The sequence below is a fragment of the Acipenser ruthenus genome, chromosome 54 (genome assembly GCF_902713425.1).
Source record: "Acipenser ruthenus chromosome 54, fAciRut3.2 maternal haplotype, whole genome shotgun sequence".
In the NCBI taxonomy this organism is placed as follows: domain Eukaryota; kingdom Metazoa; phylum Chordata; class Actinopteri; order Acipenseriformes; family Acipenseridae; genus Acipenser; species Acipenser ruthenus.
In genome coordinates this window covers 3,935,164-3,962,252 of record NC_081242.1, presented here as the reverse complement: position 1 = coordinate 3,962,252, position 27,089 = coordinate 3,935,164, and the positions used below count along the sequence as shown (strand labels likewise).

Genomic DNA, 27,089 nt, shown 5'->3' with positions numbered 1-27,089 from the left:
TTTTAGCAAAGCACTTGTGGTTCCTCCTTTGAATGAAATATTTTCTTGGCAGAGTTTGCAAATTCCGTTTTCGCCTGTGTTGTTTATTATTATTTTGATGTTTCCAGTACTTAAAAAGGCTACACAAGTCTACAGATCTGAAGGGACTAAATATAAGTGTATTATATAGTATTTAAATATGTATCATGCACTTAAAACATTAATGATTGTGATATTTTATTATTACACGAAAAAGACTGGGGTATCCGGGTATTTTTCATGGCGGGTACCCAGTTCCGGATTTTCTATCCGTGCCGACCTCATATATTATACATTATATATATATATATATATATTATACATTATATATATATATATATATATATATATATATATATATATACAAACCAGATTATGTGCACTCGCGCATACTGATCTCTATGGAAGGCCATCTGGATCAAAAACGTGTGCTGCTTTAGAACAAGTCAGAATCTCATAGGACAGAAAAAAGGCAAGCACGTCATTCTGAAATGCCTCGCTTAAAGAGTGCCCAACTTGCTGGAAATGTTGTGTAGTGATTTTTATATACTGTAGATGTCATCTATATTATATATTTTTTGTTGCAACTTTCTGTTATGTGGAATGTAATAAACAAAAACAGTGTTTTTCGCCTTAATTTTACAACACCATTTCCAAGTTTGTTTTATTTGAAGTGTTTAAGATAAGTTTCAGTTTTCGTTTGCTTGTTCAGCTACAAAAAGGCACAAATAAACCTTGTTTTGTTACTTTATGAAAACATGTCTATGCCACTGTTTACTGTGAAGAAACGGCAATGGCAAGGAATGAAAAAAAGGAAAAATAACCTGGTAGTAATTGTCCACAAACCACATTGGAAGAGAGAGACCTAGATCCCTGCAAAACAAATTCAGAGAGCTAGGAAGGAAATTAAAAGACAAGACCAACACTGCGGTATTTTCTGGGATACTGCCGGCACCTTGCAAAGGACCATTCGGACAGCTGGAAATAAATAATCTAAATGCATGGCTGAAATCTTGGTGCACACGGGAAGGCTTCACCTTCCTTGAACATTGGACCACATTCTACAACAAGGACTATCTATATAGGCGGGACGGACTGCACTTAAATAAAAAGGGAACCAATCTACTCAGAGAAAGGATCCTCGAGGAGGTTCAGAAGCATTTAAACTAGAAAGGAAGGGGTGAGAAATCAACAAAAAAAACAGAAGGGAGACTACATCAAAACTCAGGTAAGATAGCCATTACATTTATTATTAAATGCTGAAAGTCAAAAACAAAATGTTAGAACTTGAAGCTACTGCACTAACAAGTAACTACGATGTGATAGGTGTTACAGAAACTGATAGGCGGAGGGGTAGCACTATACATAAAAAATTGTTTTGAAGCCCAGGTTAAATCTGGCACTATTTGAAAATTGCGGTCCACAAGCGTCGTCCAACCAACCTGAACAACCTGGAGCAAATCTGCCAAGAAGAATGGGCCAAAATCACTCCGACACTGTGCAAAGCTGGTACATACTTACCCCAAAAGACTTAAAGCTGTTACTGCAGCGAAAGGTGGCTCTACCAAATATTAATGTGTGGGGGTTGAATACTTATGCAAGCAAGATATTTCAGTTTTTTTATTTTTCTTAAAAATATTTCCCAACATAAACCAATGTCACTTTACAATAATTGATTTTGAGTTTCAGTGTTTTAAAATAAAATATCAAACAGAACGAAATTTCAATGTAACATTTGTAATTCAGTAATATGAGAGAATTGGTCAGGGGTCTGAATACTTTTGCAAGGCACTGTATATAATATATATATATATATATATATATATATATATATATATATATATATATATATATATATATATATATATATATATATATATATAGTGGCTCTCAAAAGTATTCCCCCCCATGGACTTTTCCAAATTTTATTGTTTTACAACATGGAATCAAAATGGATTTAATTAGGAGTTTTTGCCACTGGTCAACACAAAAAAAGTCCATAATGTCAAAGTGAAAAATAAGATTACTTTAAAAGAACTACAGAGGTCTGTATTTCACTCTGAATGATAAATCAGCCCGATCGACACCAATGACCCTCACCTGATTTCTGTGGAGAGCTCAGCGTGAATATTGGGTTGGTGCAGCCCTATTGTACAGTATCTATAGATCAGTGTTGTTTTACCTGCAGTGGTCAGCCACGCACTGGTTGCTGCAGTATTCGTGGTCCCAGTCCTGGCTCTCCACAGGGGTGTTGGTGCAGCCTGCACGCACACAGCGACTGGGAGGGGGGGGTGAGCCACTCACCAGCTCCACCTCCATCTGAGAGAACAAAGAGTGGGGGATCATTACAATGCACAATGTATGAAGATATTAGAAGTCATTGTGCTAAAAAAGAATGCTGTATATAAAGGTTGGAAAAGCCTGTAGAAGACAATGTTTCAAATGTTGTTGCATTACGCACAAGAACAGACTTGTATGTGTAACTACTACTGTTCTAACAACTAGAACTAGGCAGTTTTATGGCTTCCAAGCTCAGTAACAGCTGGAAATTTTGGCAAGCTGTAGCATTGCAACACAAGTGTCAGCAACAGATCAGTTTTATGGAACAGTTTCAATTCAAAATACTGCATTAGTTAATTCTCATGATGCTTTATAACTTTAACCCTTTGCGGTCCTACAAAAAGATGTAAAACACAGGTCTCTAGTCGTTTTTTCTCCAGAAAAGGTCGAGAAAACCATTCAATGGCCGAGTGAGACCGATTGGAGTCGAGAGAAGCCGAAAAAAAAAAAAAAGGGGCGGATCTGAGCAATACACATCGGCACCACAGAGATAACACGGACATAAACAAAACAAGACAGCTGCTTCTGCATCCAGCGCTCAAAGAATATCACAGACATTTGCAGAGCCTTTTGAGATGTTATAGTAATAAAATAATGACTTGGATCGCATTACTGAGGAGTTTGGTGATAAAACGAGTGATCAGGAGATGGATTTATCAGTATGCACAACTATGAACAGGTATGTGAAAAATACAACGAACAAGGGGTGGGGCGGGGCTGGAGATGCAGTACTGAGTGTCCTGTTGATATGCAGTGCCTTTTAAACCTGTTTTACTGTGAAAAAAATACTTTTAAACAGCGCGTCTAAATAAACTGCGCGTGTGAAAATAATCTGGACCTAACGAGACGCGCCGAATAAATGGACCGCAAAGGGTTAAACACCACAGTAACCATGACGCTATCTACACACTGTAAAGAGTTATAAGCTAATTTTACATTTGACCAAAGATTTTGAAAGGTTTTTAAAGAAATGCTTGTCAACTTGGAGTTAATCAAATAAATAATTTTTCACTGAAGCGGTTTTAAATTTAAGAATGAAACGTAGGTCTGGCCACCATCTTGTTTAATGAAAGAACATCATTTTGCCATATTTGAATTCCATTGTCCCCAGGATGATGCCTACCAAGTTAGGAGTTAGTTGGTTAAACGGTTTGCAAACAAAAGAAGTTTGATGTTTGGGTGTGCTTTGGCGAATTTGGTGGCCATCTGATAGTAAAATTTATCGCAGCAACTTCTGCTTCGCAAACTTGAATCAGGTTTGGTTGCTGATGACATATGCATAGTTTTAGACCAATCGGTTCACTGGTTCCCAAGAAGATGATTTTGAAAGGCTTTTCCTAAAAAAAAGTTTTGGGAGGAAAAACGACACTAATAAAAATAACTAACTAACTAAATAAATAAATAAATAAATAAATAAATAAATAAATAAATAAAAACAAATAAAAAATCTTTACAATAACAATAGGCTTCCCAAGCCAGCTTGGAAGCCTAATAATAATAACAGGGCTTGGAACTCCCACTAGCCCTGCTGCTGCACCCAGTCCTGGGGTTTAGATATCTTATTGAAATGCACAGGTGCCAGGAGTTTGAACAATCAGGCACAGCATGAATGCGTCTCACCTGTAAGTTTATTAATAGAAGTTGTTCATGCAGCTATTGGGGAGGTACAATTTATTTAACCTCAAAGTACCACGAGTACCTCATGATCATGTGAATAATATACTAACTTGAAGGAAGCTCTGAACCCCAGTAAACCCTGCAATAACAAAAATGATGCTAAAACGAGACAAATACCTCTCCAGCATTGAAGTCCTCAGCCTCTTCCTGCATTCGAGCCCCAAGTGGAGGTGGAGGAGAGGAGGAGGAAGCAGCAGAAACCAGGGGACCCCCAATGGACTGCGCCACTTCCAAACAGGCAGGGGGAGAGGAGGAAGCAGTGGAAGCAGAGACAGCACCAACTATGAGAGCGGGAGGGGGAGGAGGGGGACTGACAAGGACAGGAGGAGTGGTCGGGCTCGAGACCACAGTAGCAACAGGCTGAGCCTGAATCTGCAGAGGGGAGGAGACCGGAGCAGGGGCAGGGAGTATCTTGATCTGCAGGGGAGGGGGCGGAGCTGTGGTGATGGTCAGCCCCGCCCCTCTAGGTTTGGCCTGCAAAGGGGGCGGGGGCAGCTGCTGGGAGGTATGCACCATCTGCTGCAGGCGGGGGGGTGGGGGCTGCTGCATTTGCTGGAGTGGAGGGGGTTGGCTGAGAAAAGGGCGAGGGTTAGAGGTGGGGGTGACAGTGGGGGCAGTCTGCTGGATTTGGAGTCCCCTAGAGGCCGGGATAACTGTTACCACAGAGGTTGGGATTTGCTGGTGGTGTGAGCTGGACGCCAGCATCTGTTTAGAGATGATGATCTTGGTGACAGTGCGAGTGTGCTGGCTGGGGCTGCTCTGGGAGGAGATCGGGGGGTGCGGGGGCGCAATAGCCCCTGTTCTGGACCGGGTGATGACCTGCGGGTGGTTCAGGATGATGTTGGAGGTGCAGATGTTGGTTATGGTGTTGGTGTTGGCGCTGGGTGAGGTGGTGTGTGAGCGGGTGTGCTTGGGGGCAGCTGGGGGAGGGGGGGTTGAAGGAGGCTCTGTATCCATGACTTCCATCGCGGTCTGAGAAGAGAAAATAATACAAACGTTAGTGACAGAGAGACACACAGACAGTATATTTTTCTTTGAGCACTTTGCATTGACTCCCCTGCAGTGTAGATTTTGTATTCTAAACTTCAGAGGGGCCTGGGAGGGGGTTCAACACAATAATGAAAATTACTGGCACTACAGTAAATAATCCTGAACATTTTGTTTAAAAGTGACACAAGCATTTATTTATAGTGTCTATGAGGACTTTAAAATGACTCCCAGATAGTGCAGATTTACTTTTCTGTTTGCAGATTATACAGAAACAAGTTTAAGTGTTTTTTTTTTTTTTTAAACCAGATCTCATTTTGGAATCTTGCATTCATTCAAATCCATACATTGTTCTTGTTCTATAAACAGAATACTCCATGAATGTTCACTCAGGAGGAAGAGTGGAATAACTACAGCAGCTATGGAAATAAGCCCACTGTTGCACTGCAGTTTGATCTATTCCCGATTTAATAAGACACACCTGAACTTGTTACCTATACACTGGGGCTAATCAAGCTTGTAATACAACCTGGAATGTGTTAATCTGTTATGCAATGGGAGTCTTACTTCTATCCCTGTACAGTACTCTATGAGCATTCATGGTGTATAATGTATATACCAGGCTAGCAAATGTGATTGCCTGTCTTACCTGAGAGACCTGATTGGCCCGGTAGGCTGCCAGTGCTTTCAGGTATTCCTTCTTGGCAGCTTCAGTCTTCCTTTTGTAAACCTGGAGAGGGAGGAAGAGGGAGAGGGTTCAAGCCTAGTAATGTGTGGTGCTTGCATCCAAAGTTCAGAAATATCCTTACCAACACAATCATAAGACTAGAGTGGTTTACTGTGAAACTGTGCCCCGTGGTTGCCTTCTTGGCTCAAACCTGCCCATAGTCCCTGAACAGGCCACTGCCTCCGCACTACAGCCAAAAGGGCTTTAGTTTAACAAAGTTCCTCCAATTTTCCTCAAAGTTTCATATAGTCAACCCAAGTATCCACCCAGCCCCCCATATCCCTCCATCCTCACCTGTTTCTGCTCCTCTCCCAGGCTGTCCCACATGGAGGCCACGATCTTGCTGACCTCCCCAAAGGTGGCGCTGGGGTTCTGCCCCTTAATGGCGGCCTGCGTGTCCCTGAAGAACAGCGCGTAGGCAGACACCGGCTTCTGGGGCTCGTTCGGATCCTTCTTCTTCTTCTTCGTCTTCTTGGGGGGCTTGGCTCTGCGGACCACCACACTGCCCCCTCCTCCCACACTCACTCCTAGTACCCCAGGGGACATGGTGACAGGGGACTCCACTACGATGCGCTTCTCAGACAGCTAGAGAGAGGGAGAAAGAGAGAGGGGGGAGAGGGGAGAGAAGGAAATAATAAACAATTTGACAATAATAAACAATTTGACATAGACCGACCCCAGATTCTGATAAACTATGGAATGTCCTAATCAAAATTCACTCTAATCAGATAAGCGGCTCTCTAGGTATGTGTAAAAATGCAAGTGTGACACTATGGGTGTACTGCTACTCAGATCGTCCAAGAGATTCCCTTGAACATGATTGAAGGCAGGTACAGTGTTACCCTGTTATAACGTGACCTGTATAGAGCGGAATCGGTTATAACAATCGGTTATAACTTGCAAAAGTTGGGTGAACATTCCAGATACTTTAAGTGATCCTGGTGATGTTATTGTGAATTTGCTAGGATAAATTGTACCTTGGATTCTGTGCTATTTATTTACAGTTTACAACATTTATTATAAAAAATATACACTTTAAATAAGATTAAACTTTAAACTGGTGGAATAGCAGTTTCTATTATACTGTATATATTGTAATGACCGGGATTTATACTGTTCCAGGACTGGTCTATGAACTGCGTGTGTGTGTGTGTGTGTGTGTGTGTGCGTTTGTGTCTGTGCTTGTGTGTGTTTGTTTGTTAGCAGGGACGTGGTAAGCTTGCCACAGCCGGGACTGGTGGGTGACGTCCGGAAAGGCGGGGACATGAAAGCATATAGGGGGGTGCCCACATCAGCGCGGGCAGAGACGAGTGAGACAAGCTGCTGTGTGAATGTGCTGCTGTGAGAATGTGCTGCTGTGTGGCCCAGGGAATAATCGTCCCAATAAACCATGAATTCGAGTACCTGCAAATTGTGTGTGTCTCCTTAATTTTCCATGGTATGCTACAATATTAATTTGGCTTGTGGGCATTGTAAATCATTTCAGGAACAAAAATGGCATTATTTGTTATACAGAAATAACGCAGTCTCCTAATTATGGACCCTGACAACCGCATTATAACGGGGTAGCACTTAAAGTCAGAACGTAATCAACTAAATGCACTCCTATTGTGTCTGCAATTACTTAAGAACAGAAGAACAGAAGAAAGTTTACAAACGAGAGAAGGCCATTCGGCCCATCTTGCTCATTTGGTTGTTAGTAGCTTATTTCTCCTCTAATCAGTACTTTCTGTTTTCTACATGTTAACCACTCCCTAATCCATGTGCATGCATTCAGTCTGAGAATTCATCTTTTATCCAGGACTTGGTCAAAAGCTTTCTGGAAATCTAAATAAACCATGTCATATGCTTTGCAATTATCCATTGTCGATGTTGCATCCTCAAAAAAGTCAAGCATTTGTCTTACATGTTTGATTTAAAATAAATTTTCTCTTTATTCTCTTTAACACTAAGTCCCACTTTTTTAAGGAGAGTCCAATCATTCAGCAGTTTCAGGGACTCGTATTTAACGTTGTGTCCAGTGAACCTCCATGTGCTGTGATTCAAGATGCACTCATTCAAAAAGGGTTATAAAGGCATGAACTTAATGGAAGTTAATTGGACACAAGCATTTAAATGCTAAAATGCTAACTCCCCAAATGTGTACTGTATTGCAACGTACTGCACACCATTGTATTATATTGCACTGCACTGTACAACACAGCACTGTACTGCACTGTGCTGTAGAATGTTGTACTGTATTATAATAACTGGTGAGCAATTTTTTCAATGGGCTCATCCAGTTGATATTTCCCGTTATACACAGCCGGTTTATATGGGAAACATGCAATCACTAACACCAGCAACAGAGCGTGACCCCAGCGCAAGCTGAAAGGAATTCCAACCGTACCTCACATTGTTACCCCATGCATTATTCTCTATATATTGTACTGTATTGTCTTGAACTATGCTGTATTACACTGTACTGTATTTCAATGTTCCATACTGTATTACATTGTATTGTATTTCAATATTATGTATTGCGTTATACTGTATTGTTTTACTTTACATTGCACTGTACTACACAGCATTGCATTGTACTGCACTGTGCCGTGTGCTGCCCTGCTGCAGGTGCCTCACCCTCTTGAACTCCTCAGCCTCCTCCTCGTGCAGGGAGCTGGAGGGGGAGGGCGTGGCAGACAGTGGCTCCTCTGGGGACTGTGGGCGAGGCACGATGGTCCCTCCCCCCAGGCTCAGGCCCAGCTGCGAGGTCAGCTCTGATTGGTCAATGGTGGTCAGCTGCCCATGGCCCAGCAGCCCGTGGTGGTTGAGGTCTGACAGAGGCACGTCAATGGTCATGGAAGAACTGGAGCTGTACTGGGAGCCCAGCGAGTGAGACAGGTCCTGGGGGAGAGAATCGACACAGAGGAGTTAATTATACAGCACAGCCTCTTTCCTAGAGATTAGACCAATATATCTGATATCTCTCTCTCTGACAGACAGACAGAGTCAGCCCACTCCCTCTGATCCCTCACCATACTGAGTGTGGCTCCCATCAGCTCCCCCCCTCCGCCCTCCATGTTGAGGTGCTCGAGCCCCTGGGAGGTGAAGGGGGCGCTGTATCCCACGGGGTCAGCCCCAGCGCTGCCCCCTGCGGTTAGGGCAGGGTCCTGCAGCTCGTCGAAGTGCCCCACATCGGAGACCGCCAGGGAGGGATCAGGATCCAGCGAGATCGGGGGGATCTCAAACTCCTCATCCCCCAGGCTCGGGGTGTGGAAGGTCTGGAGCCGGAAAAAAGAAGGAACACAGAGTAAGGATCAGGAGTGACAGCAAACATCTACTACATCTTAAATCAGTGGTTTTCAAACTGGGGTACGCGTACCCCTGGGGGTACTTGAGCGCTCCTCAGGAGATACGCGAGAAAATTCCTTTAATGGCGGACCACATTTACCACATTGTAGTACTTTGCAATTTAGCAAAAGAATTAACAATGTTGAATCTCCTTTCAAATAAAACCACAGCCGTACTGGTGTAGCCTACGTTCCCTTTCTGTTAGGTGAGGTTAACTATAAACACCCAACCGGCTGCTGACAGCGAGTGAGCTTTGAGCGCACATGGCTAAATTACATATTTAAATAGCAGGGCGGTGGTTCTGCAGCCTGTAGGCTAAAAAAAAAAAAAAAATCCATTGTATGATGTTGCTTCTTTTAAAAATGTGTAGTATTTACTAGGTACGTTTACTTTCTGGAGTTTAAATGTTCAGTGTTTGTCGTTTAATCAGTTCAGTGTGTTTTAACTAAGTTTATGTTTTTTTTTTAAATAACAGTATTATTGAGTTGAGCTACTTAGACAGTGAAATCACTGCGCTGGAGCTAGAGCGTACACGACTGTGTTATCTTGCAACAATTTATGTGTTTTTTTCACTGTGACTAATTCGTTGAATAACTCCTTTGTGGAGTGACTGCATTAGCCTAGGCATGCACGCTGCTAATTATTAGGCTAATAAAAGCAAAAGCATGGTATTATTAAAAATAAAAAATATATCTATATCTAAATAAATAAATAAATAAATAAATAAATAAATAAATAAATAAACAAACAAATAAATAAATAAATAAATAAATAAATAAATCCCTAACTCCCAGGACTGGGAAGTGTCTGGAATTGGATTCCCTACTCCAGACCTATTGCGTGTGTTCATATCATACAGCGAGTGCCCATCAACAAGCTGTCTAGCAGCTGATTAACATGAACAGACGACTGCACTAAACACTAACATGTTAGCATTTTGCTAAAAGTCATTTTTGACTGCATGATATAAATGTCACCTTTCTACATTCATCAAATTAGCTTTGGAAATATTCACTTCAGAACAATGTGCTTATTCTGGCTGGATTCGATACTGCACAAGACACACATAGCATTTTAAATGTCCAGCTCAAGTGTTAAACGATAACATTCGAGTTAAATAAATAAAAAAACACACACATTCAATGTGTTATACAGTTACGTATGCTATTTTTTTTAAATGTCTGTATTTGTAAATTTTAAATTGTTTTTATGCAAAATGCCCCGGCTGTTTTCTCTTTACACTTCTGCATTTCTTGGAAGAAATGCACAACTTTTGTTGAGAATTGCTTTCCAGGCGCGTAGCGTCCACTGAGGCACCCGAGGCAGGCGCCTCAGTAAAAATCGGCTTAATTCTTAATTGTGAAGACGAAAAAAAAAAAAGATAAGAAAAAAACAAAACGTACCCACTTTATTTTTTAAGAGTGTAAAATTGAGATATATAAAATATTTTTAATTTCTTCACATTACTGTGATCTCGGGCTGTACAGACACTGCGGTATGTCAAATTCACGCCACAAAGACGTTTCTCATTAGTCAGTTTCCCAAGTTACTCTGTACTCTGGTTTACAGTGCAGCACTAATGAAACTGAGAAAAAAACAACAAATTACACATTTCTTTCTCAAGACGCCAACTCTTGGTAAGAATCAATGTTAAGTGAATTTATCATTTATATTGTTGTTTTTCCCCTGCGCAATGTGATGTTCAGCTGCAATACGTTTTGATAAATCTTTTTTTTTTTTTTTTCCCCCCCAGCCCATGTAGAATGTTTTAACGCCAGCACAGCAAAAATCCAAGAACCTGTTTTTATGATGACATTAAATGTGTAGCTAAACTGGGATAGCTGGCTGTATGTTTATTTTATTTTTTTCTCGTCACTTTAACTGGACAGTCAGCTCGTCCAATTATCACCCTACCTGCCATAGCATAACGTTTTATTATAGCATAGTGACTGTGTATTTGCATCTATAGCGACCCGGCCTGTGCGCTAGGCAGCACCGGGACCTCAGCGACCGGTTTCCCCCCGCCTGAAGTACTGTACTACTGCCTATCGTCGATTTATACTGACAAAAGAATATTAGAATTGATTGAGAAACTGTGTAAACGTTCAAAGGAGATCTAGCGTTCAGAGGTGGGAACATCACATTATTATTATTATTATTATTATTATTTTTGGTGAATACCTTGTCAAAGTACTATAGAATCATACAAATATTGTACACAAACAGCACCAGTCCCAGCAGTGTAAGGCAACTTAAGTAGCAGTGAACCAAATGCAAGTCAATAAAGGTATGAACCCATCTACTTATTAATATTGATGTTATATTCTTGTCTGACAGTGTGAATATGGTCATTTTAGGTTGCTGTGGTTTTGCTGGGAGACAATTTGAAATTAACATTAACATCATAATCCAAGGGACTTAATATTGCTTTGCAGTTTGCAAAAAGTCTCCAGGCTTTATAAGATGATAACTTTTACCTTTGTAACATGAACAGGATCTGCAAGAGGTTTGTTCAACTTTTTTTTTTTTTTTGCCTCAGTAAAAATCTAATCCTAGCTACACCCCTGCTTTCTGATTTTGTTTTAAATTAGAACCCCAGGTTTTGTTTTTCAAAAGCATAACCTGTTTCTGGACTCGTTTTGCCATACTTATTGGTCTGGATTTTGAAATAATTTTACATAGCATTTTCAGTTTTAATTTAATTTAATTTAATTTAATTTAATTTAATTTAATTTAATTTAATTTAATTAGTTTAACAGCAGTTTTCCATGCAGCAAATCAAGGCTTATTTATTTTCTTTTAATGACCTGCTTACATTTTTTTGTAACTTGAAGTCCTATTGGTTCATTTTAAAATACAGACTAACATACCCTTGTGTATGGGCTGCATTGTTTACTAATCAGGGTGTAGTTTTACTGAAATCTGTGATAAAAAGCAGGTACATCCATCACATTGGTAGGTAAGCATTTTAAAAAATATATATTTTCAGTTAACATCAATAAGTACTTAAGCCTAGTTATTAGAAAATACCATTTGTTCTGTTTTCATAGGTATATTATGACCCTATCTCAGATGGGGGTACGCGGTAGACTAGATTTTTTGGAAAGGGGTACAGGGCCTAAAATGTTTGAAAACCACTGTCTTAAACAGTACAAAATGTTCTTACCATAAAGTTCTTACCATAACCCTGGTTCTGAAATAGAAATGCCAAGGCATCTATTCCCAGCGGTTCCCCACTTCCTATTATGAGGAACCAGAGGGGACAGTGGGTTGATTCCTGGGAGGCAAAGAGGTCTATCTCTGCTCTCCCGAATCTCTCCCAGATGAGGCTCACCACCGGGGGGTGAAGCCTTCACTCTGAGCTGCTGGGGACTCCCCTTGAGAGGAGGTCCGCCGCCCAGTTTGCTACGGGCAGTACATCTGTCCATAGTGAGAGGAGGTTCTCGTGCGCCCAGAGTTGTGGGCCACACGATGGAGACTGGCTGATTGCAGGCTGCCCTGGTGCTTGATGTAGACCACCACTGTTGTGTTGTCTGTGCAGACAAGCCCATTTCTCCCTTGAACCTCCTTGTGGCAATGTGCCCCGTCCCAGTGTGCATTTCTGTGTTACATGTTGCGTGTGGTGTGTTAATGTTGGTGTCTGGATATTGCTGCACGGGATATAAATGGGTGTGTGTAGCACAAGTTATTTAAAATGTATAATTGTATTTAGGCATGGGGATGGATAAGGGCGTCTGCTAAGAAATAAATAATAATAATTTAGGGGACAGTTGGAACAAAAGCCATGAGGACACCGGCCCTCCAAGACCAGGATTGGGCACTGTGGCGGAGTGTCCCGCTCCTATGTATTTATTTATTATTATTTGTATTTCTGTTTGCGGCGCGGATAAAAGCGCTGCGTCTTTTGTTATTGTTTTTATTTTTAAAAACCCTGTGAGGATGAGTGGCTGATCAGCTACTGATTATTTAACTAGCTGACAGTCACGCATCCTTACCAAACGCAATGTTAGAACTGCAGGCAGTTTACCTGGCCTTGCAGAAGTTTTTGCAGGACTGTGACAAGCTGGCTTTAGTGGTGACGTCAGACCAGAAAGGAGTACACAGACAGGCAGTAGTGATGAGTGAAACTGAGCCTCAATGGCTGCGCTCAGTACGTTTATTAAACAAACAAAAATAAAAGGTTGAACAAAACAGAAAACAGGACACGGCACTTGAGGCCAAAATAAATAGACAAACAAAACGGATTAACACCAGACAAACAGTGGATGAACAGAAAAACAAACATGGTGAGTCTAAACAACTTATATTTACTTTATTTTACTATTATTTACTCCTTCTCCACACCCGTTCTCCACTCACCGAACACACAACCCTGAGTGAGTGAAATGTACATCTATATATACAATTGTGCTGGGATTCAATTACCAATTAATTATTCACTTGAATCCCAGCATGTGAACTAAATCTGTGCAACCCCGTGCTCACATATTATTAAATACTTTAAATGCACGTGAAGTGCAAGCGACTTACAATTGTTACAAGATATCACATTATACATTATTTCACATTATACAGATATTGCATTATTTTACATACAATTACCCATTTATACAGTTGGGTTTTTACTGGAGCAATCTAGGTAAAGTACCTTGCTCAAGGGTACAACAGCAGTGTCTCCCACTGGGGATTGAACCCACAACCCTCTGGTCAAGAGTCCAAAGCCCTAACCACTACTCCACACTGCTGCCCTAATTACTTAATTTGACCAATCAAACACTTATTAGATGCTTAATTGGTCCAATTAAGCAATTTAGGGTACAGTTGGAACAAAAACCAGCAGGGACAGCAGCCCTCCAGGACCAGGATTGGGCACCCCTGCCTTAGACAGAGGTGGGACACTGTCAATAGGCAGTCATGGTTCAACATGGGCTGGAAGACCCTGCAGTTGAACCAAGCCTGCAGAGGGTGCATATGCAGGAGACCCCATGGAATAGTCTGGGATGCTGCTGCTGCCATCAGGCCCAGAAGTTTCTGGTACATCACTACTGTGAGCGCTCTGTTGAGCTGAAATAGCTCTAAGCAGGCAGCTATTCTCTGCACTCTGCCGTCCGACAAAGTGGCCAGCATGGACCCGCAGTCCAAGCACACTCCCAGATTGGAGGCTGTCTGGGAAGGGGGTCCGTGACTGATGATGTAGTCACTCCCCAAAAGGGAGAGAATAGTCGGTTTCTACGGTAGTAAGCACCCAGGTGTCCAATAGTCCAGATGGCTCCTTGAGAAAGGGCCCTGGGCCTGTGGCAGCAAATTCCTAAGCAGTGCTCAATTTGTAAATAAAGAGGTGCCGGGGCGCAAGCAATGACAATAATACCGTTCTTAAGAAGCGCACATTCAAAATCATGCACGTTTATCTGAAAGAGTATTGTATGTACTAGTGTTACATGTTTACAAGCACATATTCTACATCATTCATATATAAAGTAGTAGTACGTGCAGAAAAATTAATTCAAGGCAACTGCAGGACAATAAATAAATAAATAAATAAATAAATAAAGCCTGCATAAACAGTAGGGTTGCCACCTTTGAAATGCAAAAAAACTGCCACCGACAACGCAACTGCCCCGCCCCTCATAGTGAATTACAAGACTACATGTCGGATACGTATGTTAATAAACAATATTTACTTATTATGCCAATTACATATACTATAACAGCGACTTCCAGTAGCACATACAAATGTATAGATAAACGGGTAGTGATAAATAGATACCGGTAGAAAAGATTTGACATTTTTCTTACTTTGGTCGGGTTTTCAGCAACATTTATTCAGTGATTTTTTTTTTGGTTTTCAACAGCACAGAGAACTTGAATGTGAACAGATGTTTCAGAATGCTGTAGCCTACATAATATCCTTTGAGTCTATTTTTTTAATTTGTACTTGCTGTTTGATTTTGCCGCTTCCAACTATTTATTATTTTTAACGGCAACATTGTAGAATTCCACAGGGATAGCTGAGGTTGCATCTAATGCAAAGTTCTCTTTTGGCCAGTCTAACAAATTTCACTTTCAAACCCAGTACTTCTCTCGCATGTCTCCTCACTCTCGTGATTTTCAGACTCACACACGTGGTGCGCTTGCGTGTTGTTGGACAGACAGACAGCTGCTGTATTTTCAGCAGTTTTAATCTGTTATCACTTAAACCGGGCAAGTGGCAATACTTTTTTTCATTAAAACTTGTTCTTTGTTGAAATTAATGTTCAGCTTTCATCTTTTGTTGTGTACTCATTTAATCAAACCAAGTAAGCTTATTTGTGAATAAACAACAATAGAGTCGCAGTCCTTGTTGTGCAGCTAGTGTGATTAAAGACACTCAGCTAAAAGTAAAGTATAAAAGTACGAAGTACGAAAAGTACTTGGCAGCAGACTGTCTCTCTTTAGCGCAGACATAAGAACTTTGTTGACCAGTTTAAGAAAATGCATTTGAGAGTAAAAATGTGTATGACATTTTACAGACAAATTAAGCACTGTCCCTAAGGAGGACACGGACAACATGCCCCACATGTCGACCTGTTCCTATCCAATTTTAAATAACTTTAGCATAACAGAGGCAGAAGTGTTAAATGGACTAGGAGCTCTTAAAATAAACAAATCCCCTGGGCCAGATGAGATCCTCCCAATAGTACTCAAAGAAATGAAAGAAGTTATTTACAAACCGCTAACCAAGATCATGCAACAGTCTCTTGACACAGGGGTTGTACCGACAGACTGGAAAATAGCAAACGTAATACTAATCCACAAAAAGGGAGACAAAACCGAACCAGGTAACTACAGACCAATAAGCCTGACTTCTATTATATGTAAACTTATGGAAACTATAATACGATCCAAAATGGAAAATTACCTATATGGTAACAATATCCTGGGAGACAGCCAGCATGGTTTTAGGAAAGGGAGATCATGTCTAACTAACCTACTTGACTTTTTTGAGGATGCAACATTGAAAATGGATAACTGCAAAGCATACGACATGGTTTATTTAGATTTCCAGAAAGCTTTTGACAAAGTCCCGCATAAAAGATTAATTCTGAAACTGAACGCAGTAGGGATTCAAGGAAATGCATGCACATGGATTAGGGAGTGGTTAACAGGTAGAAAACAGGTAGACATGATCTCCCTTTCCTGGTTCGGTTTTGTCTCCCTTTTTGTGGATCGGTATTACGTTTGCAATTCTCTAGAAACCCAGCACTGCTTGTTAGAGCAGGCAGCGTATTTGGATAGTGATGCCAAATTAGGTGCCTGGACCGACACTATAATGGGCCAGGCACAGCTTTTTTGCGTCATGCATCCTGTACAGGCTGTCCATTGTACGGGAAACAGGAGGAGCTGTTGCCGGTTGGTCCCAGGAGGACTGGATCTCGTACAAGAAATCCAGGTGATCTGGGGGGGTTATGGGTTATGGGTGAGGCGGTAGGCTCCTCATCAGAGATGTAGGCCAGGGCACTTGCAAGGTTGCAGTGGCCGTCTTGAGTAGCGGTATGAGTTCTGCCAAGAGGAACAGCTTTACCGCTAGGGACGTCGTCAGAGGGGAACGTCAGCTCCTGTTCGCCCACCTCCTAAGAGGCGGCGATGGATTATACGTCCTCTTGTGGCCAATCTGGGTTGCTCGCAGCCCAGTAGGGCCCCAAGGGGGCAGACGGGGCTGAGCGTTCCTGCAGCAACTCAGCAAGAATAGTTCCGTGGTAGGAAACACCTGCCCAATTTTTTTCCATTTGCTCAGAGTCTACCAATCACCTGTAACAGTGACTCTTCTTCCTCTTCTGTGGAAGATGTTTTTCGCTGTGCTACATTTTTTTAATGCAACTGTTCATTTTAATAATTTTTTTTTTTTTTTTTACACAACAATACTCACACACGTTTGGTCACCATCATAACTGTTGAATAAAAACGGAGTGCAATAATCTAGCACCTCTGCACTTAAGCATTTGTATGTCAGCTGACAAGTGTTCTGCTGATATCCTATCACACCTTTCTTCTTTTTTTTTCTTATATATCCAATATCCAATTATTTTTTATGCTCAGCTCACCGCTACCCCCCCTGCACTGACTCAGGAGCGACGAAGATGAGCACACGCTGTCCTCCGAAGTGTGTGCTGTCAGCTGACCACTTTTTTTTCACACTGCAGACTCACTGTGCAGCCACCTCAGAGGTACAGCGTCGGAGGACAACGCAGCTCTGGGCAGCTTACATGCAAGCCCGCAGGCGCCCAGCCAGACTACAGGGGTCGCTGGTGTGCGGTGAGCCGAGGACACCCTGGCTGACCAAAGACTGCCTCCCCCCCCAGTTGTGTGCCGTCCCCTGGGAGCTCCTGTCTATGGTCAGCAATAGAATAGCCTGGACTCAAACTGGCGACCTCCAGGCTTGTTACATGACATAACAGCAAGTCCAAGACCGCGCCGACATCACCACGACGGACATTATAGCGCCGACCATTACAGTGACTGCCCATAACAGCGCTATTACATCACCGCACCAAACTAAATTCCCAGAAGACTCTGCAAAGTTCACAAAAGGGTCACTTACCAGGAACTCGGACACATGACGCAGTAAGAGCGGGGTTCACCAGAGTCAACTCACCAGCCTCATAAAAGCATGCAGCTGTCATGCATTCGTATTGGAGAACTATTCATGATAAACGGCGATGAGCGCAGTTGGTGGCTGCGTTTGCGTTACAACTAAAAAGTCTGCGTTGCAGTCTGGAGTCTGCGCTTGATGTCACGGTCTGCGTAGACGGAGCTAGGACAGCTTTGGGAGGTTTCCCAGCACAGTCAACTGAGCAAACATGGATACCGACCTGATTGATTTTCTGATTGCAGAAGACTATAGGCCTAGTTTTTTTTTTTCACTGTTCCCACACAGCTACATCATAACTAGACTAGTAAATACAATAAGTAAAGAAAAAGATGTTTTGGCAAACATGGATTTTCATTTTAAAACCTCTGATACTACAATAGGTTAAAGAAATCTCGCTGTATTTTACTGTCTTGCACTTCCTGAGTCACATACTGAAGTTGTTTAAAAATGGCACTCAAATTAATAAGAAATTTTCTACTGACTTTCCATTCTAGGGAATAGCAAATTCTGGTTAAAACAGAAACACCAATTCTGTTTTTACCACTTTTTATCAATTTATTGTAGGCATTTAAACATAAATAGAATGTTGATAGTTAAAATTATTATTAGCATCTGCAAGACCACAATTCTCTTTCTTTTGTTGCTGTAATAGTAAGTAAAGCACCTGAAGACACTTACATGTCATTATGTTTATAAACTTAGCTCACTGCTGGCATTAAAATAGGCAGGAAAACTAAATTATATTACAACAGTTCAGAAAACAAATGTCCAGCACTGTTGTGAGACTCGTATTTACAGTCTTCCACTGTCTGACACTGTAGTACAGTCTACAAATGAAGGTGTTTTGAGAACACCTGTTTAGCTTATTGCTGGCATTACAATAATAATACAAAATAGGAAATCAGTTAAGTAACAGTCCAGCAATGTCATGTGAGAGTAATCCTATTTACAGTACTCCACAAATTAAGTTACAATATGTGTAAACATGCAAGTGTGACATCCGTGCATATAAAGCGAGATTCTGATACTCTCCTTAACTGTGCTAGTAATGTCCTTACCACGTTTCATCACAGCGGTTCTCTAGATATATACATACATATATATGGACAGACAGACACCTTCATATGTCCCCAGATTCTGATACAATCATTGACTTATTGATTAACTGAATATATGTACCATCCACAGCTATAAACACTCAAAAGTGCTGAATTTAAAATACTAAAAGAAATTTAACATGTTTTGACTAGAAGTCTTATTCGGTGTCTTCAGGACACAAAAAAAGTTTGCCATTAAATATAATGTATGTGGAGGAGGAATGGTAACATTCCGGAATATATGTTTCACACCTTGCATCTCCTCTGCCTGCCACATCACACTGGTGCTGTCAGTGCCTACTGACAGTGTTATGGCAGGTGTTTGTATGATTTTAATCCAACCTTTGACACAGACGTACAGAGTTGACCAAACTGAAGCAGTTCTCAGCGTGAGGGCTCAGAAATCAATTTTCTTGTCTCTCAGTAGGGTCATTCCACGCCAACTCAACCAGAAAAGGGGCATTGTTTCAGAGGGGGTTAATCACCAGTGGGGGGACTTGAAACCCCCCACTGGTCATTAACCACAGGGTGATTTTTCTGGTTAGGGTCACTTTTTCACTTTAAGTTGACCTTTGCCAAGTCACAGCTCGAAGGGGAAATAAAATTAAATAAATAAATAAATAAATAAATAAATAAAAAGATGAGCATTTCTAAATTCAGCGGGCCCGAAAACCCCCATGTGAATTTTTCTTATAAAATCAGACAACTGCTCTGGTTGAGTTGGTATGGAATGACCCAGTAGAGCAAAAGTATCACTGCCATTAAATCAAACTCAGCCAACACCTTCTGTACAGCTCACTTACAAACCCAGGCATACAAAACAAAGGGAAGTGGCCAAGCAGCTGGAAGTGTGCAGCACACATTCCAGATGCTAATTGATTCTGCTCTAATTGATTCACCTTGTTATTGATCAATAATGCTTGCCAGTATTATGAGGGAGGTGCATCTGTCAAAAAGAGGCTCCCTACTTTAACTTTTGTGTTCCCCCTATACACAGTTCACAAACATGATCTCTACCTCTGCTGACGAGAGGAAGGGGTGTCCAGCTCCACTGATGGTGAGATAGTGATCGTTCCCTCCAGGAAACTGAAAGACACAATAAAAGAGGATTGTTCTGAGAGGGTAAACCACTAAAAGAGTTAATTCTGTGAAATCATGTACAATTAACACTTTGAGTCCGGTCCTACAGGAGTGAGTTTTTTTTTTCTGTCTTCTGCATGCGCTTGATTATTATGAGTACAGCATACAAACAAGCTTAAAGCTGACAAATTCGTCGGTTTACAAACACTGCTGACATTTTTGTCAACAGTAATTCAAGTTTAAAGTTGCAGAACGTACCGGTACGTTCATACTCCCTGGGGACCAGACAGCAGCAAACACAGCAGTACGTTCATACTACTCAAAAGGGTTAAGGCTGGAAATCTTTAATAGAGGGCTATTGAGTGGAGCATACCATTCAAGGCTCCTATAGTATACAGGACTAACACAATAATATATGTCACATTTTCTACATGAAAAGGAAAACATTATGTTAAACATGTATTTGATTTTTAATAGTGCTGGGATGGACACAGGATTTTCATGTTCTAATATTTGCTCAGTTTAAATATTCGTAAAGGATATTTGTTCATTTTTCAAAAAGTAATAAAAGCCATTATAATGCTCTGAACACAGGCAGAGATCACTAAGGGTGCGTGCCCATAATCTGGTTTGTTTACTTTTTTGCTGCCTAAAACTTTTAAATAGAGGCTCGAGCTGCTGTATTGATTCTGTGTTTTTTTTATATATATTAATTTCACATATCACATGGAGCTCTTTTTCATTTGCCATTTTTTTAAACTGTCACGCAAATTCTGGTGAGATGATAAATAAGTACAAAGTATTTTTTAATTTGTAGCGAATACGAACATCTCATTTTTGTATCCGAATACATGTCAAAAAATATTCATTCTAATATTCGGAGATTTGTCCCAGCACAAATTTTTAATGGTATTTTTTTCCTAGCATTTGTAAAAGCTGCAAACACCTCTTGCACTCTTTTCTATGCTGCACTTCCTGTTGAAGGAATTTATCCAACACAGGTAAATTTGTGTCCTTGTAGGAAAAACAATTTAGAACATATATATTTTACCAGGGAAAAAAAAATTCTTAATGTTTGCCATTTTTTATTTTAAAAAATACCAAACTCCCAGAAGCTAGATGCACATGCTTTTCCTATGACTGACGTGTTTTCAGTGTTAACTCCTTCATGTGATTTTACGAAGTTGACTGGAAGTGTAGCACTGAATATCTGTAAGAAGCGTTCACTCAATAACAGCTTCAAATAAATTAACATAAAAAGTCAAAGTCAGCTTTACCATAGTGTGTGTTATTCATATAGGAAAATCTAAGACCCATGAAATTATGGCAATACAAACTGGGTAAAATGTAGTGGAATTACTCTGTTAGCACCGTTGACTTTAATGGGTTTGAAGGATTGAAAGTTTAAACATTCTGTCTAAGAAATGTCTGTTTACCATTTAAAACTTTTGCATTAACGACAAAAATCCTTGATTTTACGTTTCTATTCAGCCAGTGTCAGTTCCTGTTAAAATGTATTTATTTCAACAGCCATTTAATACTTTGAGTTATTTACGCTGCTTAAAAACATTTCTAATTCCCACTGATAAGAACGGCCTGGTTATTTCTAACTGGTTAAGTAGAATAACGTGCATTGGCTAAACCTGCATTACACTGCAGGGATGGAAATAAGATTCCTGTTGCATAGCAGTTAGATACATTCCTGGTTTAATAAGACACGCCTGAGCTTGTTACCTATAAACTGTGGCTAATTAAGCACATAATTAAAACCTGGAATGAGTGAAAATGCTATGCAATAGGAGTCATATTTCCATCCCTGCACTGTTTAATGTATCTGTTTGTTATGTTGAGTGGAACTTGCACATTTCATCCACAACTCCAAGCAATCATAAACTCTGCATAAGAAAAACTAGAAGAAACTAAGACAGCCAAGCTGACTTTATAATATCAGTGTCTTTCTTATGTCACTGCTATACCATATACTGGTAGTTCAACCCAGTTTGACCAATTGTGAATTTCTAAATAGATAGATAGATAGATAGATAGACAGGACAGATTTAGATATACTGTATGTATGTATCAAGAAAACACTTACTTAATAAAATCAACAGGTACAATTAAGAAGCAGTCGAGCCATTTAGTTAACTTCTGACAACTTATTAGTAGCAAGAAAAACAACTTCTGACCTAACTTTGTTGTGTTAGGGACAATTTTAAAGCAAGAAAATACAAGGGGAAAAAAATCTACAAATTCCATTACACAATTTCAAATTGTAAAAGTTCACTTTTTTCTTTCAAATAAATAATCGGTATTGCAATAAAAACAAACCGTACACCAACTTCTGTATATGGTAAAAATGTCACAGCTGACATAGGCCTAGTTGTGGTTAAAGAAATTAGAAACTCACTCAACAATCAATTTATTGCACTTACTACGTGCTCTTAATGGAATTTACTCTTATAAGCAAATATTTTTACTATAGGTTTAATTGCTCTTAGTCGAATTATTAATTAGTACGGAATTATTTACTGTATTTATATTCTTATCTGATTTTGCTCTTATTTACTACCTACTTTATTGTATTTATAAATGCTTATCTGTAATGTGATATTTTGTAACAACTGTAAGTCGCCCTGGATAAGGGCGTCTGTGTTAATAAATAATAATAATAATAATAATAATAAACACAGAAACACCCAGGGCTAGTATCGGTGGGGTTGTAATCGTACACGTTTATGTTGATTCTGGGTGTAACCATTGGCGTTTCTGATTCTGTTATCGAATTATATGCACAACAACATATTATTTATCCATTCACTAACAAAATAAGATCAATGACCAACCGTAAATGTTGTTTTAAGAATGTCACCTTGTTTATAGTGTTGTAGCCGTTGTAGCTGTGTGAAGTATCCAAGAATTGCTGTTCGTTTGATTGAATTGAGCCGTCTGACAGACCGGAATAAAAATGCAAGTCCATTTTCACTGCTCTTTATTTCGTATTATAAATACGTCAGAAACAGTAATATGCATTTATAATAGAAGGTATGATGTATTGCTGGGCCCAGCAGTACCAGTAGGCACACGGACCGTGTTTTTTCAATCACTGACACCACACAGACAATGCCATTATTAAAGGTAGCGTTGGCTTGATTCGTGTACCAAAAACCTTTAAATATCGCAAACTTAAGCTCAACTTATTATGCAATACGTATTATTAAATATTACTGCGGTTTAATTTTTCGTTTCTAACATGCCACTTTTTGCTTGCAAAATCGAACCTAACCCTGCTAATCGAGTCAGCTTCGCTTTTAGAAGATCAAATGGTAGGCCAACGTGGAAGAGTCCATTATACAACATAGGGGTAACCAGACTGCGTCTGAAAACTTTAAAAAAAAAAAAAATAAGTGCGGTTAGACGAGTAATCGGGATAAGAGTCATGCTATTTGGTAATAGTAAAATAAACCCAAACAAAAAGACAATCCACAAACTTTTTGTAATTTGTTAGTGGAAATGTGTGATTTTCTCCCCCCAAAAATAACAATGGACGGCTCCAGTGCAAGATGTCCGATCGCTTGCTGTGGGCTTGCGTTAACCATCTCATGGCCATATCACAACTGTTTCCATACAACCCCAGCTATAAACACCGTGTAACGCCAGGTTTGTTAATGTTAAAATTGTACCACGATCACGGTCATTTTTACATAATAATATGAGTGTTTTTACTACTCTGTTTCATAGTTAACCTTCTGAGGTCTCTGCTTCTTTGGAAACCAGACACTGTTGGATTGCCAGTTTGTTTACATGTATTTTGTAGCTGCAGGTAGGCAGGCACACAAGCTTCCTCCCTCCTTGAAGCTTTTTGGCCACTATCACTCTAATGTCAAATAAACACACAGGCAGACACCCTTCTGCTACCACCTGCAGCAGCAGTACTGTAAGAAAGCTCTGTGTAAAATGTGATCTTTTTTATTCCCTTGGTAAAGTTTCCAGTATATTTAAACTTGTTTTTATAATTTGGCCACATGAAAACTTTGTCAATATAGTATTTCACAATAAAATATTACATTTACACTTCAATTATTAATTAATAACTATGCCCTTGTACTACCTTCCTCAATAGTTATATAGTAGCCATCTATGCGCTCTAGGTTATTATAAAAGGGACAGTCGTTGTTGACAGTTTTCACATGCTGCCACAAAGGAAGTTAGTCTCAGGTGACTTGACACAAGCTTCCTGTACCTCTTTGAAACCACATAAATGGTTCCCAAGCGATAGTTTCAATATCTTACCATTAGCCCAGCTAGTGGTCAGTACTGTACAGTATGCATGCAGGATCAGATTACATTTTCTTCCTGAGCTATAACAGAGCTTCAATATGTCATTTCTTACCTCCTATACTACAGCTGCAAGTAGTAGCAGGAGCATGCTATTCTATTCTATTCCATTCTGTTTTACTCAGCTAACAGAGTGACACACACATAGTGGCAACAGGGTTTCCAGCAAAGCTTATAGTAAAGGGAGTTTATGCGAGGACAAGGCAGTTATTGTGGGCCTCATTTTTTATCAGTATGTACAATATGTGAAAGAACCAAACATTTACTCAAATACTTCAAAGTGAAGAAAGGGAGGCCTGTGTTCTTATACAGATTAATGTGCATTTGGTTAATTTGGTTAATGTAAACAAACTGGGTTGTCAAACAGGTTTTATCGCACAGGAAGAACATAGAAAGAGACACGTGAATTGTATAATAAAAACTGTAAAACTGAACACGATTGAGGGACACTACAGCTATGTTAAATACAGAAAATAACAAACCTTTTATTTTCATAGTAATATACATAGATAAAGAGTTACTGTTGCAGTCCATTATTAACATGTGGTATACGTTTAAATGTTATACACTTTTTCTCAAGAGCCAAGTTCCCAATGTTTCGATATGTTTCACATACCTTGTCAAGGGAAAGTATGTTTGAAACCAAACAGTGGAGGTATTTATAGGCTTTTGATGCCATGGTAACTACACTCACTAATTTCTATTTACATCTATTAATGTGCTTGTGATATCATTTACTGCATAGTTAATGATGTAACAATCTACTATTCCTTTTATTTAAACTTTCAGGCATCGTGGTATTGAGTCTATGTATCCATTTATTTTCCTTTAGTCTTCTGTATTGTACATTATCTAATTGTATTTCTTCTAAAACTACATTCACGTTATGTTTATTTTTTGTAGTGTTGAAAGGTGATTCTGTATTCATTTATATAATGCTGCACCTGCCTCTTACATATTTTATTTTGTGAAATGTTTGGCAAAATATACCATAAACAAGCTTGTCACTTTTGCATGCCAGGCTTCTTACAAGTGCTCTCCAGGTGTTAATGTCCTTTAATGTGTCTATGACCCATTTATGTTTACTGTGGACCAAAATGTCAGCTATATTTGAATCTCTTCTAAAGCCACTACCGGAGCTTTTGGACTTTTTTTTTTCTCAATTTTTCTGAATTATGTATATATGTAAATGCTTCCAAACTCATTTTGAAGTGTTTGGTAATAATTATTAATGGTACTCTTTCAACCTTCTTTTCTCTTTTATTAAGCAGGCAGTGTGGTCCAGTGGTTAAAGTCCAGGGCTTGTAACCAGAAGGTCACCGGTTCAAATCCCACCTCTGCCACTGACTGACTCACTGTGTGACCCTGAGCAAGTCACTTAACCTCCTTGTGTTCCATCCTGCAGATGAGATGTTAAATCAATGTCCTATTGCAAGTGAATCTGCATATAATGCACAGTTAACAGCCTACCTCTATAAAGCGCTTTGTGACGGTAGTCCACTGTGAAAAGCGCTATATAAAAATAAATATATTACTATTATATTATTATTATACTCAAGTAGCTCATTTCTATTGAGTTTGTCAACTCTAATTATCTCTCAATAATCTGTTCTTTATATCCTCTTTTTAAGATTTATTTTCAATCCCTTTCTGTTTATTTTTATTTTTTTGTAATTTTCATCATAACATATTATTTTTATCCTATACCCAGTCCTTTAGGAATGGCTCTTAAGTATGAATCAGATGTGCAGATGATTACATAGCATATCAGTAGGTTTCGAGTAGATCTGTTAATGGATCTGTTTTTCCTCTTAACAAGTCACACATCACCGCATTGTGACATATAATTGTACAAAACGGCACTAAATGCATGTCTATATATTTGTTTAGAAACGTGTAAAGTTTGGAGTATTTACATAATAAAAGGCCAGAACCAGATGCTGACGTCACTGCGATTTATTTCTAGGCGTGATAGCAGGTCTCATTTTTTTTATAAACAAACGTCAATCGAACTAACTCAGCAGTAACATCAAGTATCGGTATAGCTAAGTTTTACCGTCTGTTTTTAAATTAAATTAAGAAAACCACAATAAAAAACAGTTAGTCTCGTTAGCCGTGTCAACAAAAGCGACCAAACATGTTTTAAAACTTACCACGAAACAAACAAACAATTAAAGTTAACCCGCGGAAAAGCCCATAAACACACCACTTTTACGAGACTATTGTACCACAAACAGACCGGGGATTATTCTTATTGGGTTTGTTTTAAAATTACATTTAATTAAAATTACTCCTCACCTCCATTCTCACGGACCTCAAACGACACTTCCTATTAACATGGAACCGGCTTCTGGGTTCCAGTATCCAGGAAGTGACGTCACTCACCTCCGGACCGCGAGACTGCTGCAATACCAACGATTTGTGTTGTTTTGATATTATTCATGATTCATGACACGTATCTGTCAGTTCATAATTAAGTATTTAAATACAGCAGGTCATGTTTTATTTGCTCGGTTTTAGTTAATTTCAAATGGAGAAAGTGAGAGAGGGGCCAGGGACTGGATGACTGACAGGGGGCAGGATTGCGTTGAAATGAGGTTATTTTTGAAGGGAGGTTCTCGAAATATCCACAATGGGGCGAGCATCTGTTATTTCTGCCCCTAACAAATAACATGAGCGAATGAGTAAATGGCAAATCTCTATACAAATCAAGTTTCACACAGAGGGGACGTGAATTACAGTTGACCCCGCCTCTTGTGGTAATTTCTAAGGCGCCCCAAGCATATACAGGAGTAGGTCTCAAAAGAATCCCTCCCTCTATGAATAAGGCCCCGCCGCCTGCACTTCCGCTTGCATGTACTGTGTGACT

General features: G+C 39.8%; 1 protein-coding gene across 2 annotated transcripts in view; it reads right to left on the bottom strand.

Moving 5' to 3' along the window:
* Window positions 1-26,760, bottom strand: part of LOC117398113 (TOX high mobility group box family member 4-like) — a 32,855-nt gene extending 6,095 nt beyond the window's left edge. Inside the window, exons 1-8 of one of the 2 annotated variants that reach the window (XM_033997085.3) lie at window positions 26,519-26,760; window positions 19,823-19,891; window positions 8,764-9,009; window positions 8,369-8,632; window positions 6,044-6,334; window positions 5,672-5,752; window positions 4,153-5,007; window positions 2,201-2,337 (exon numbers count right to left, since the gene is read on the bottom strand). In XM_033997085.3, the coding sequence (XP_033852976.2) occupies window positions 2,201-2,337; window positions 4,153-5,007; window positions 5,672-5,752; window positions 6,044-6,334; window positions 8,369-8,632; window positions 8,764-9,009; window positions 19,823-19,891; window positions 26,519-26,524 (1,949 nt within the window). In that variant the 5' untranslated portion in view covers window positions 26,525-26,760. Of the gene's footprint in view, window positions 1-2,200; window positions 2,338-4,152; window positions 5,008-5,671; window positions 5,753-6,043; window positions 6,335-8,368; window positions 8,633-8,763; window positions 9,010-19,822; window positions 19,892-22,754; window positions 23,224-26,518 lie in introns of those variants that run through there. The other variant, XM_033997084.3, reaches the window with a different exon arrangement.
* Window positions 26,761-27,089: the final 329 nt, after the last annotated feature.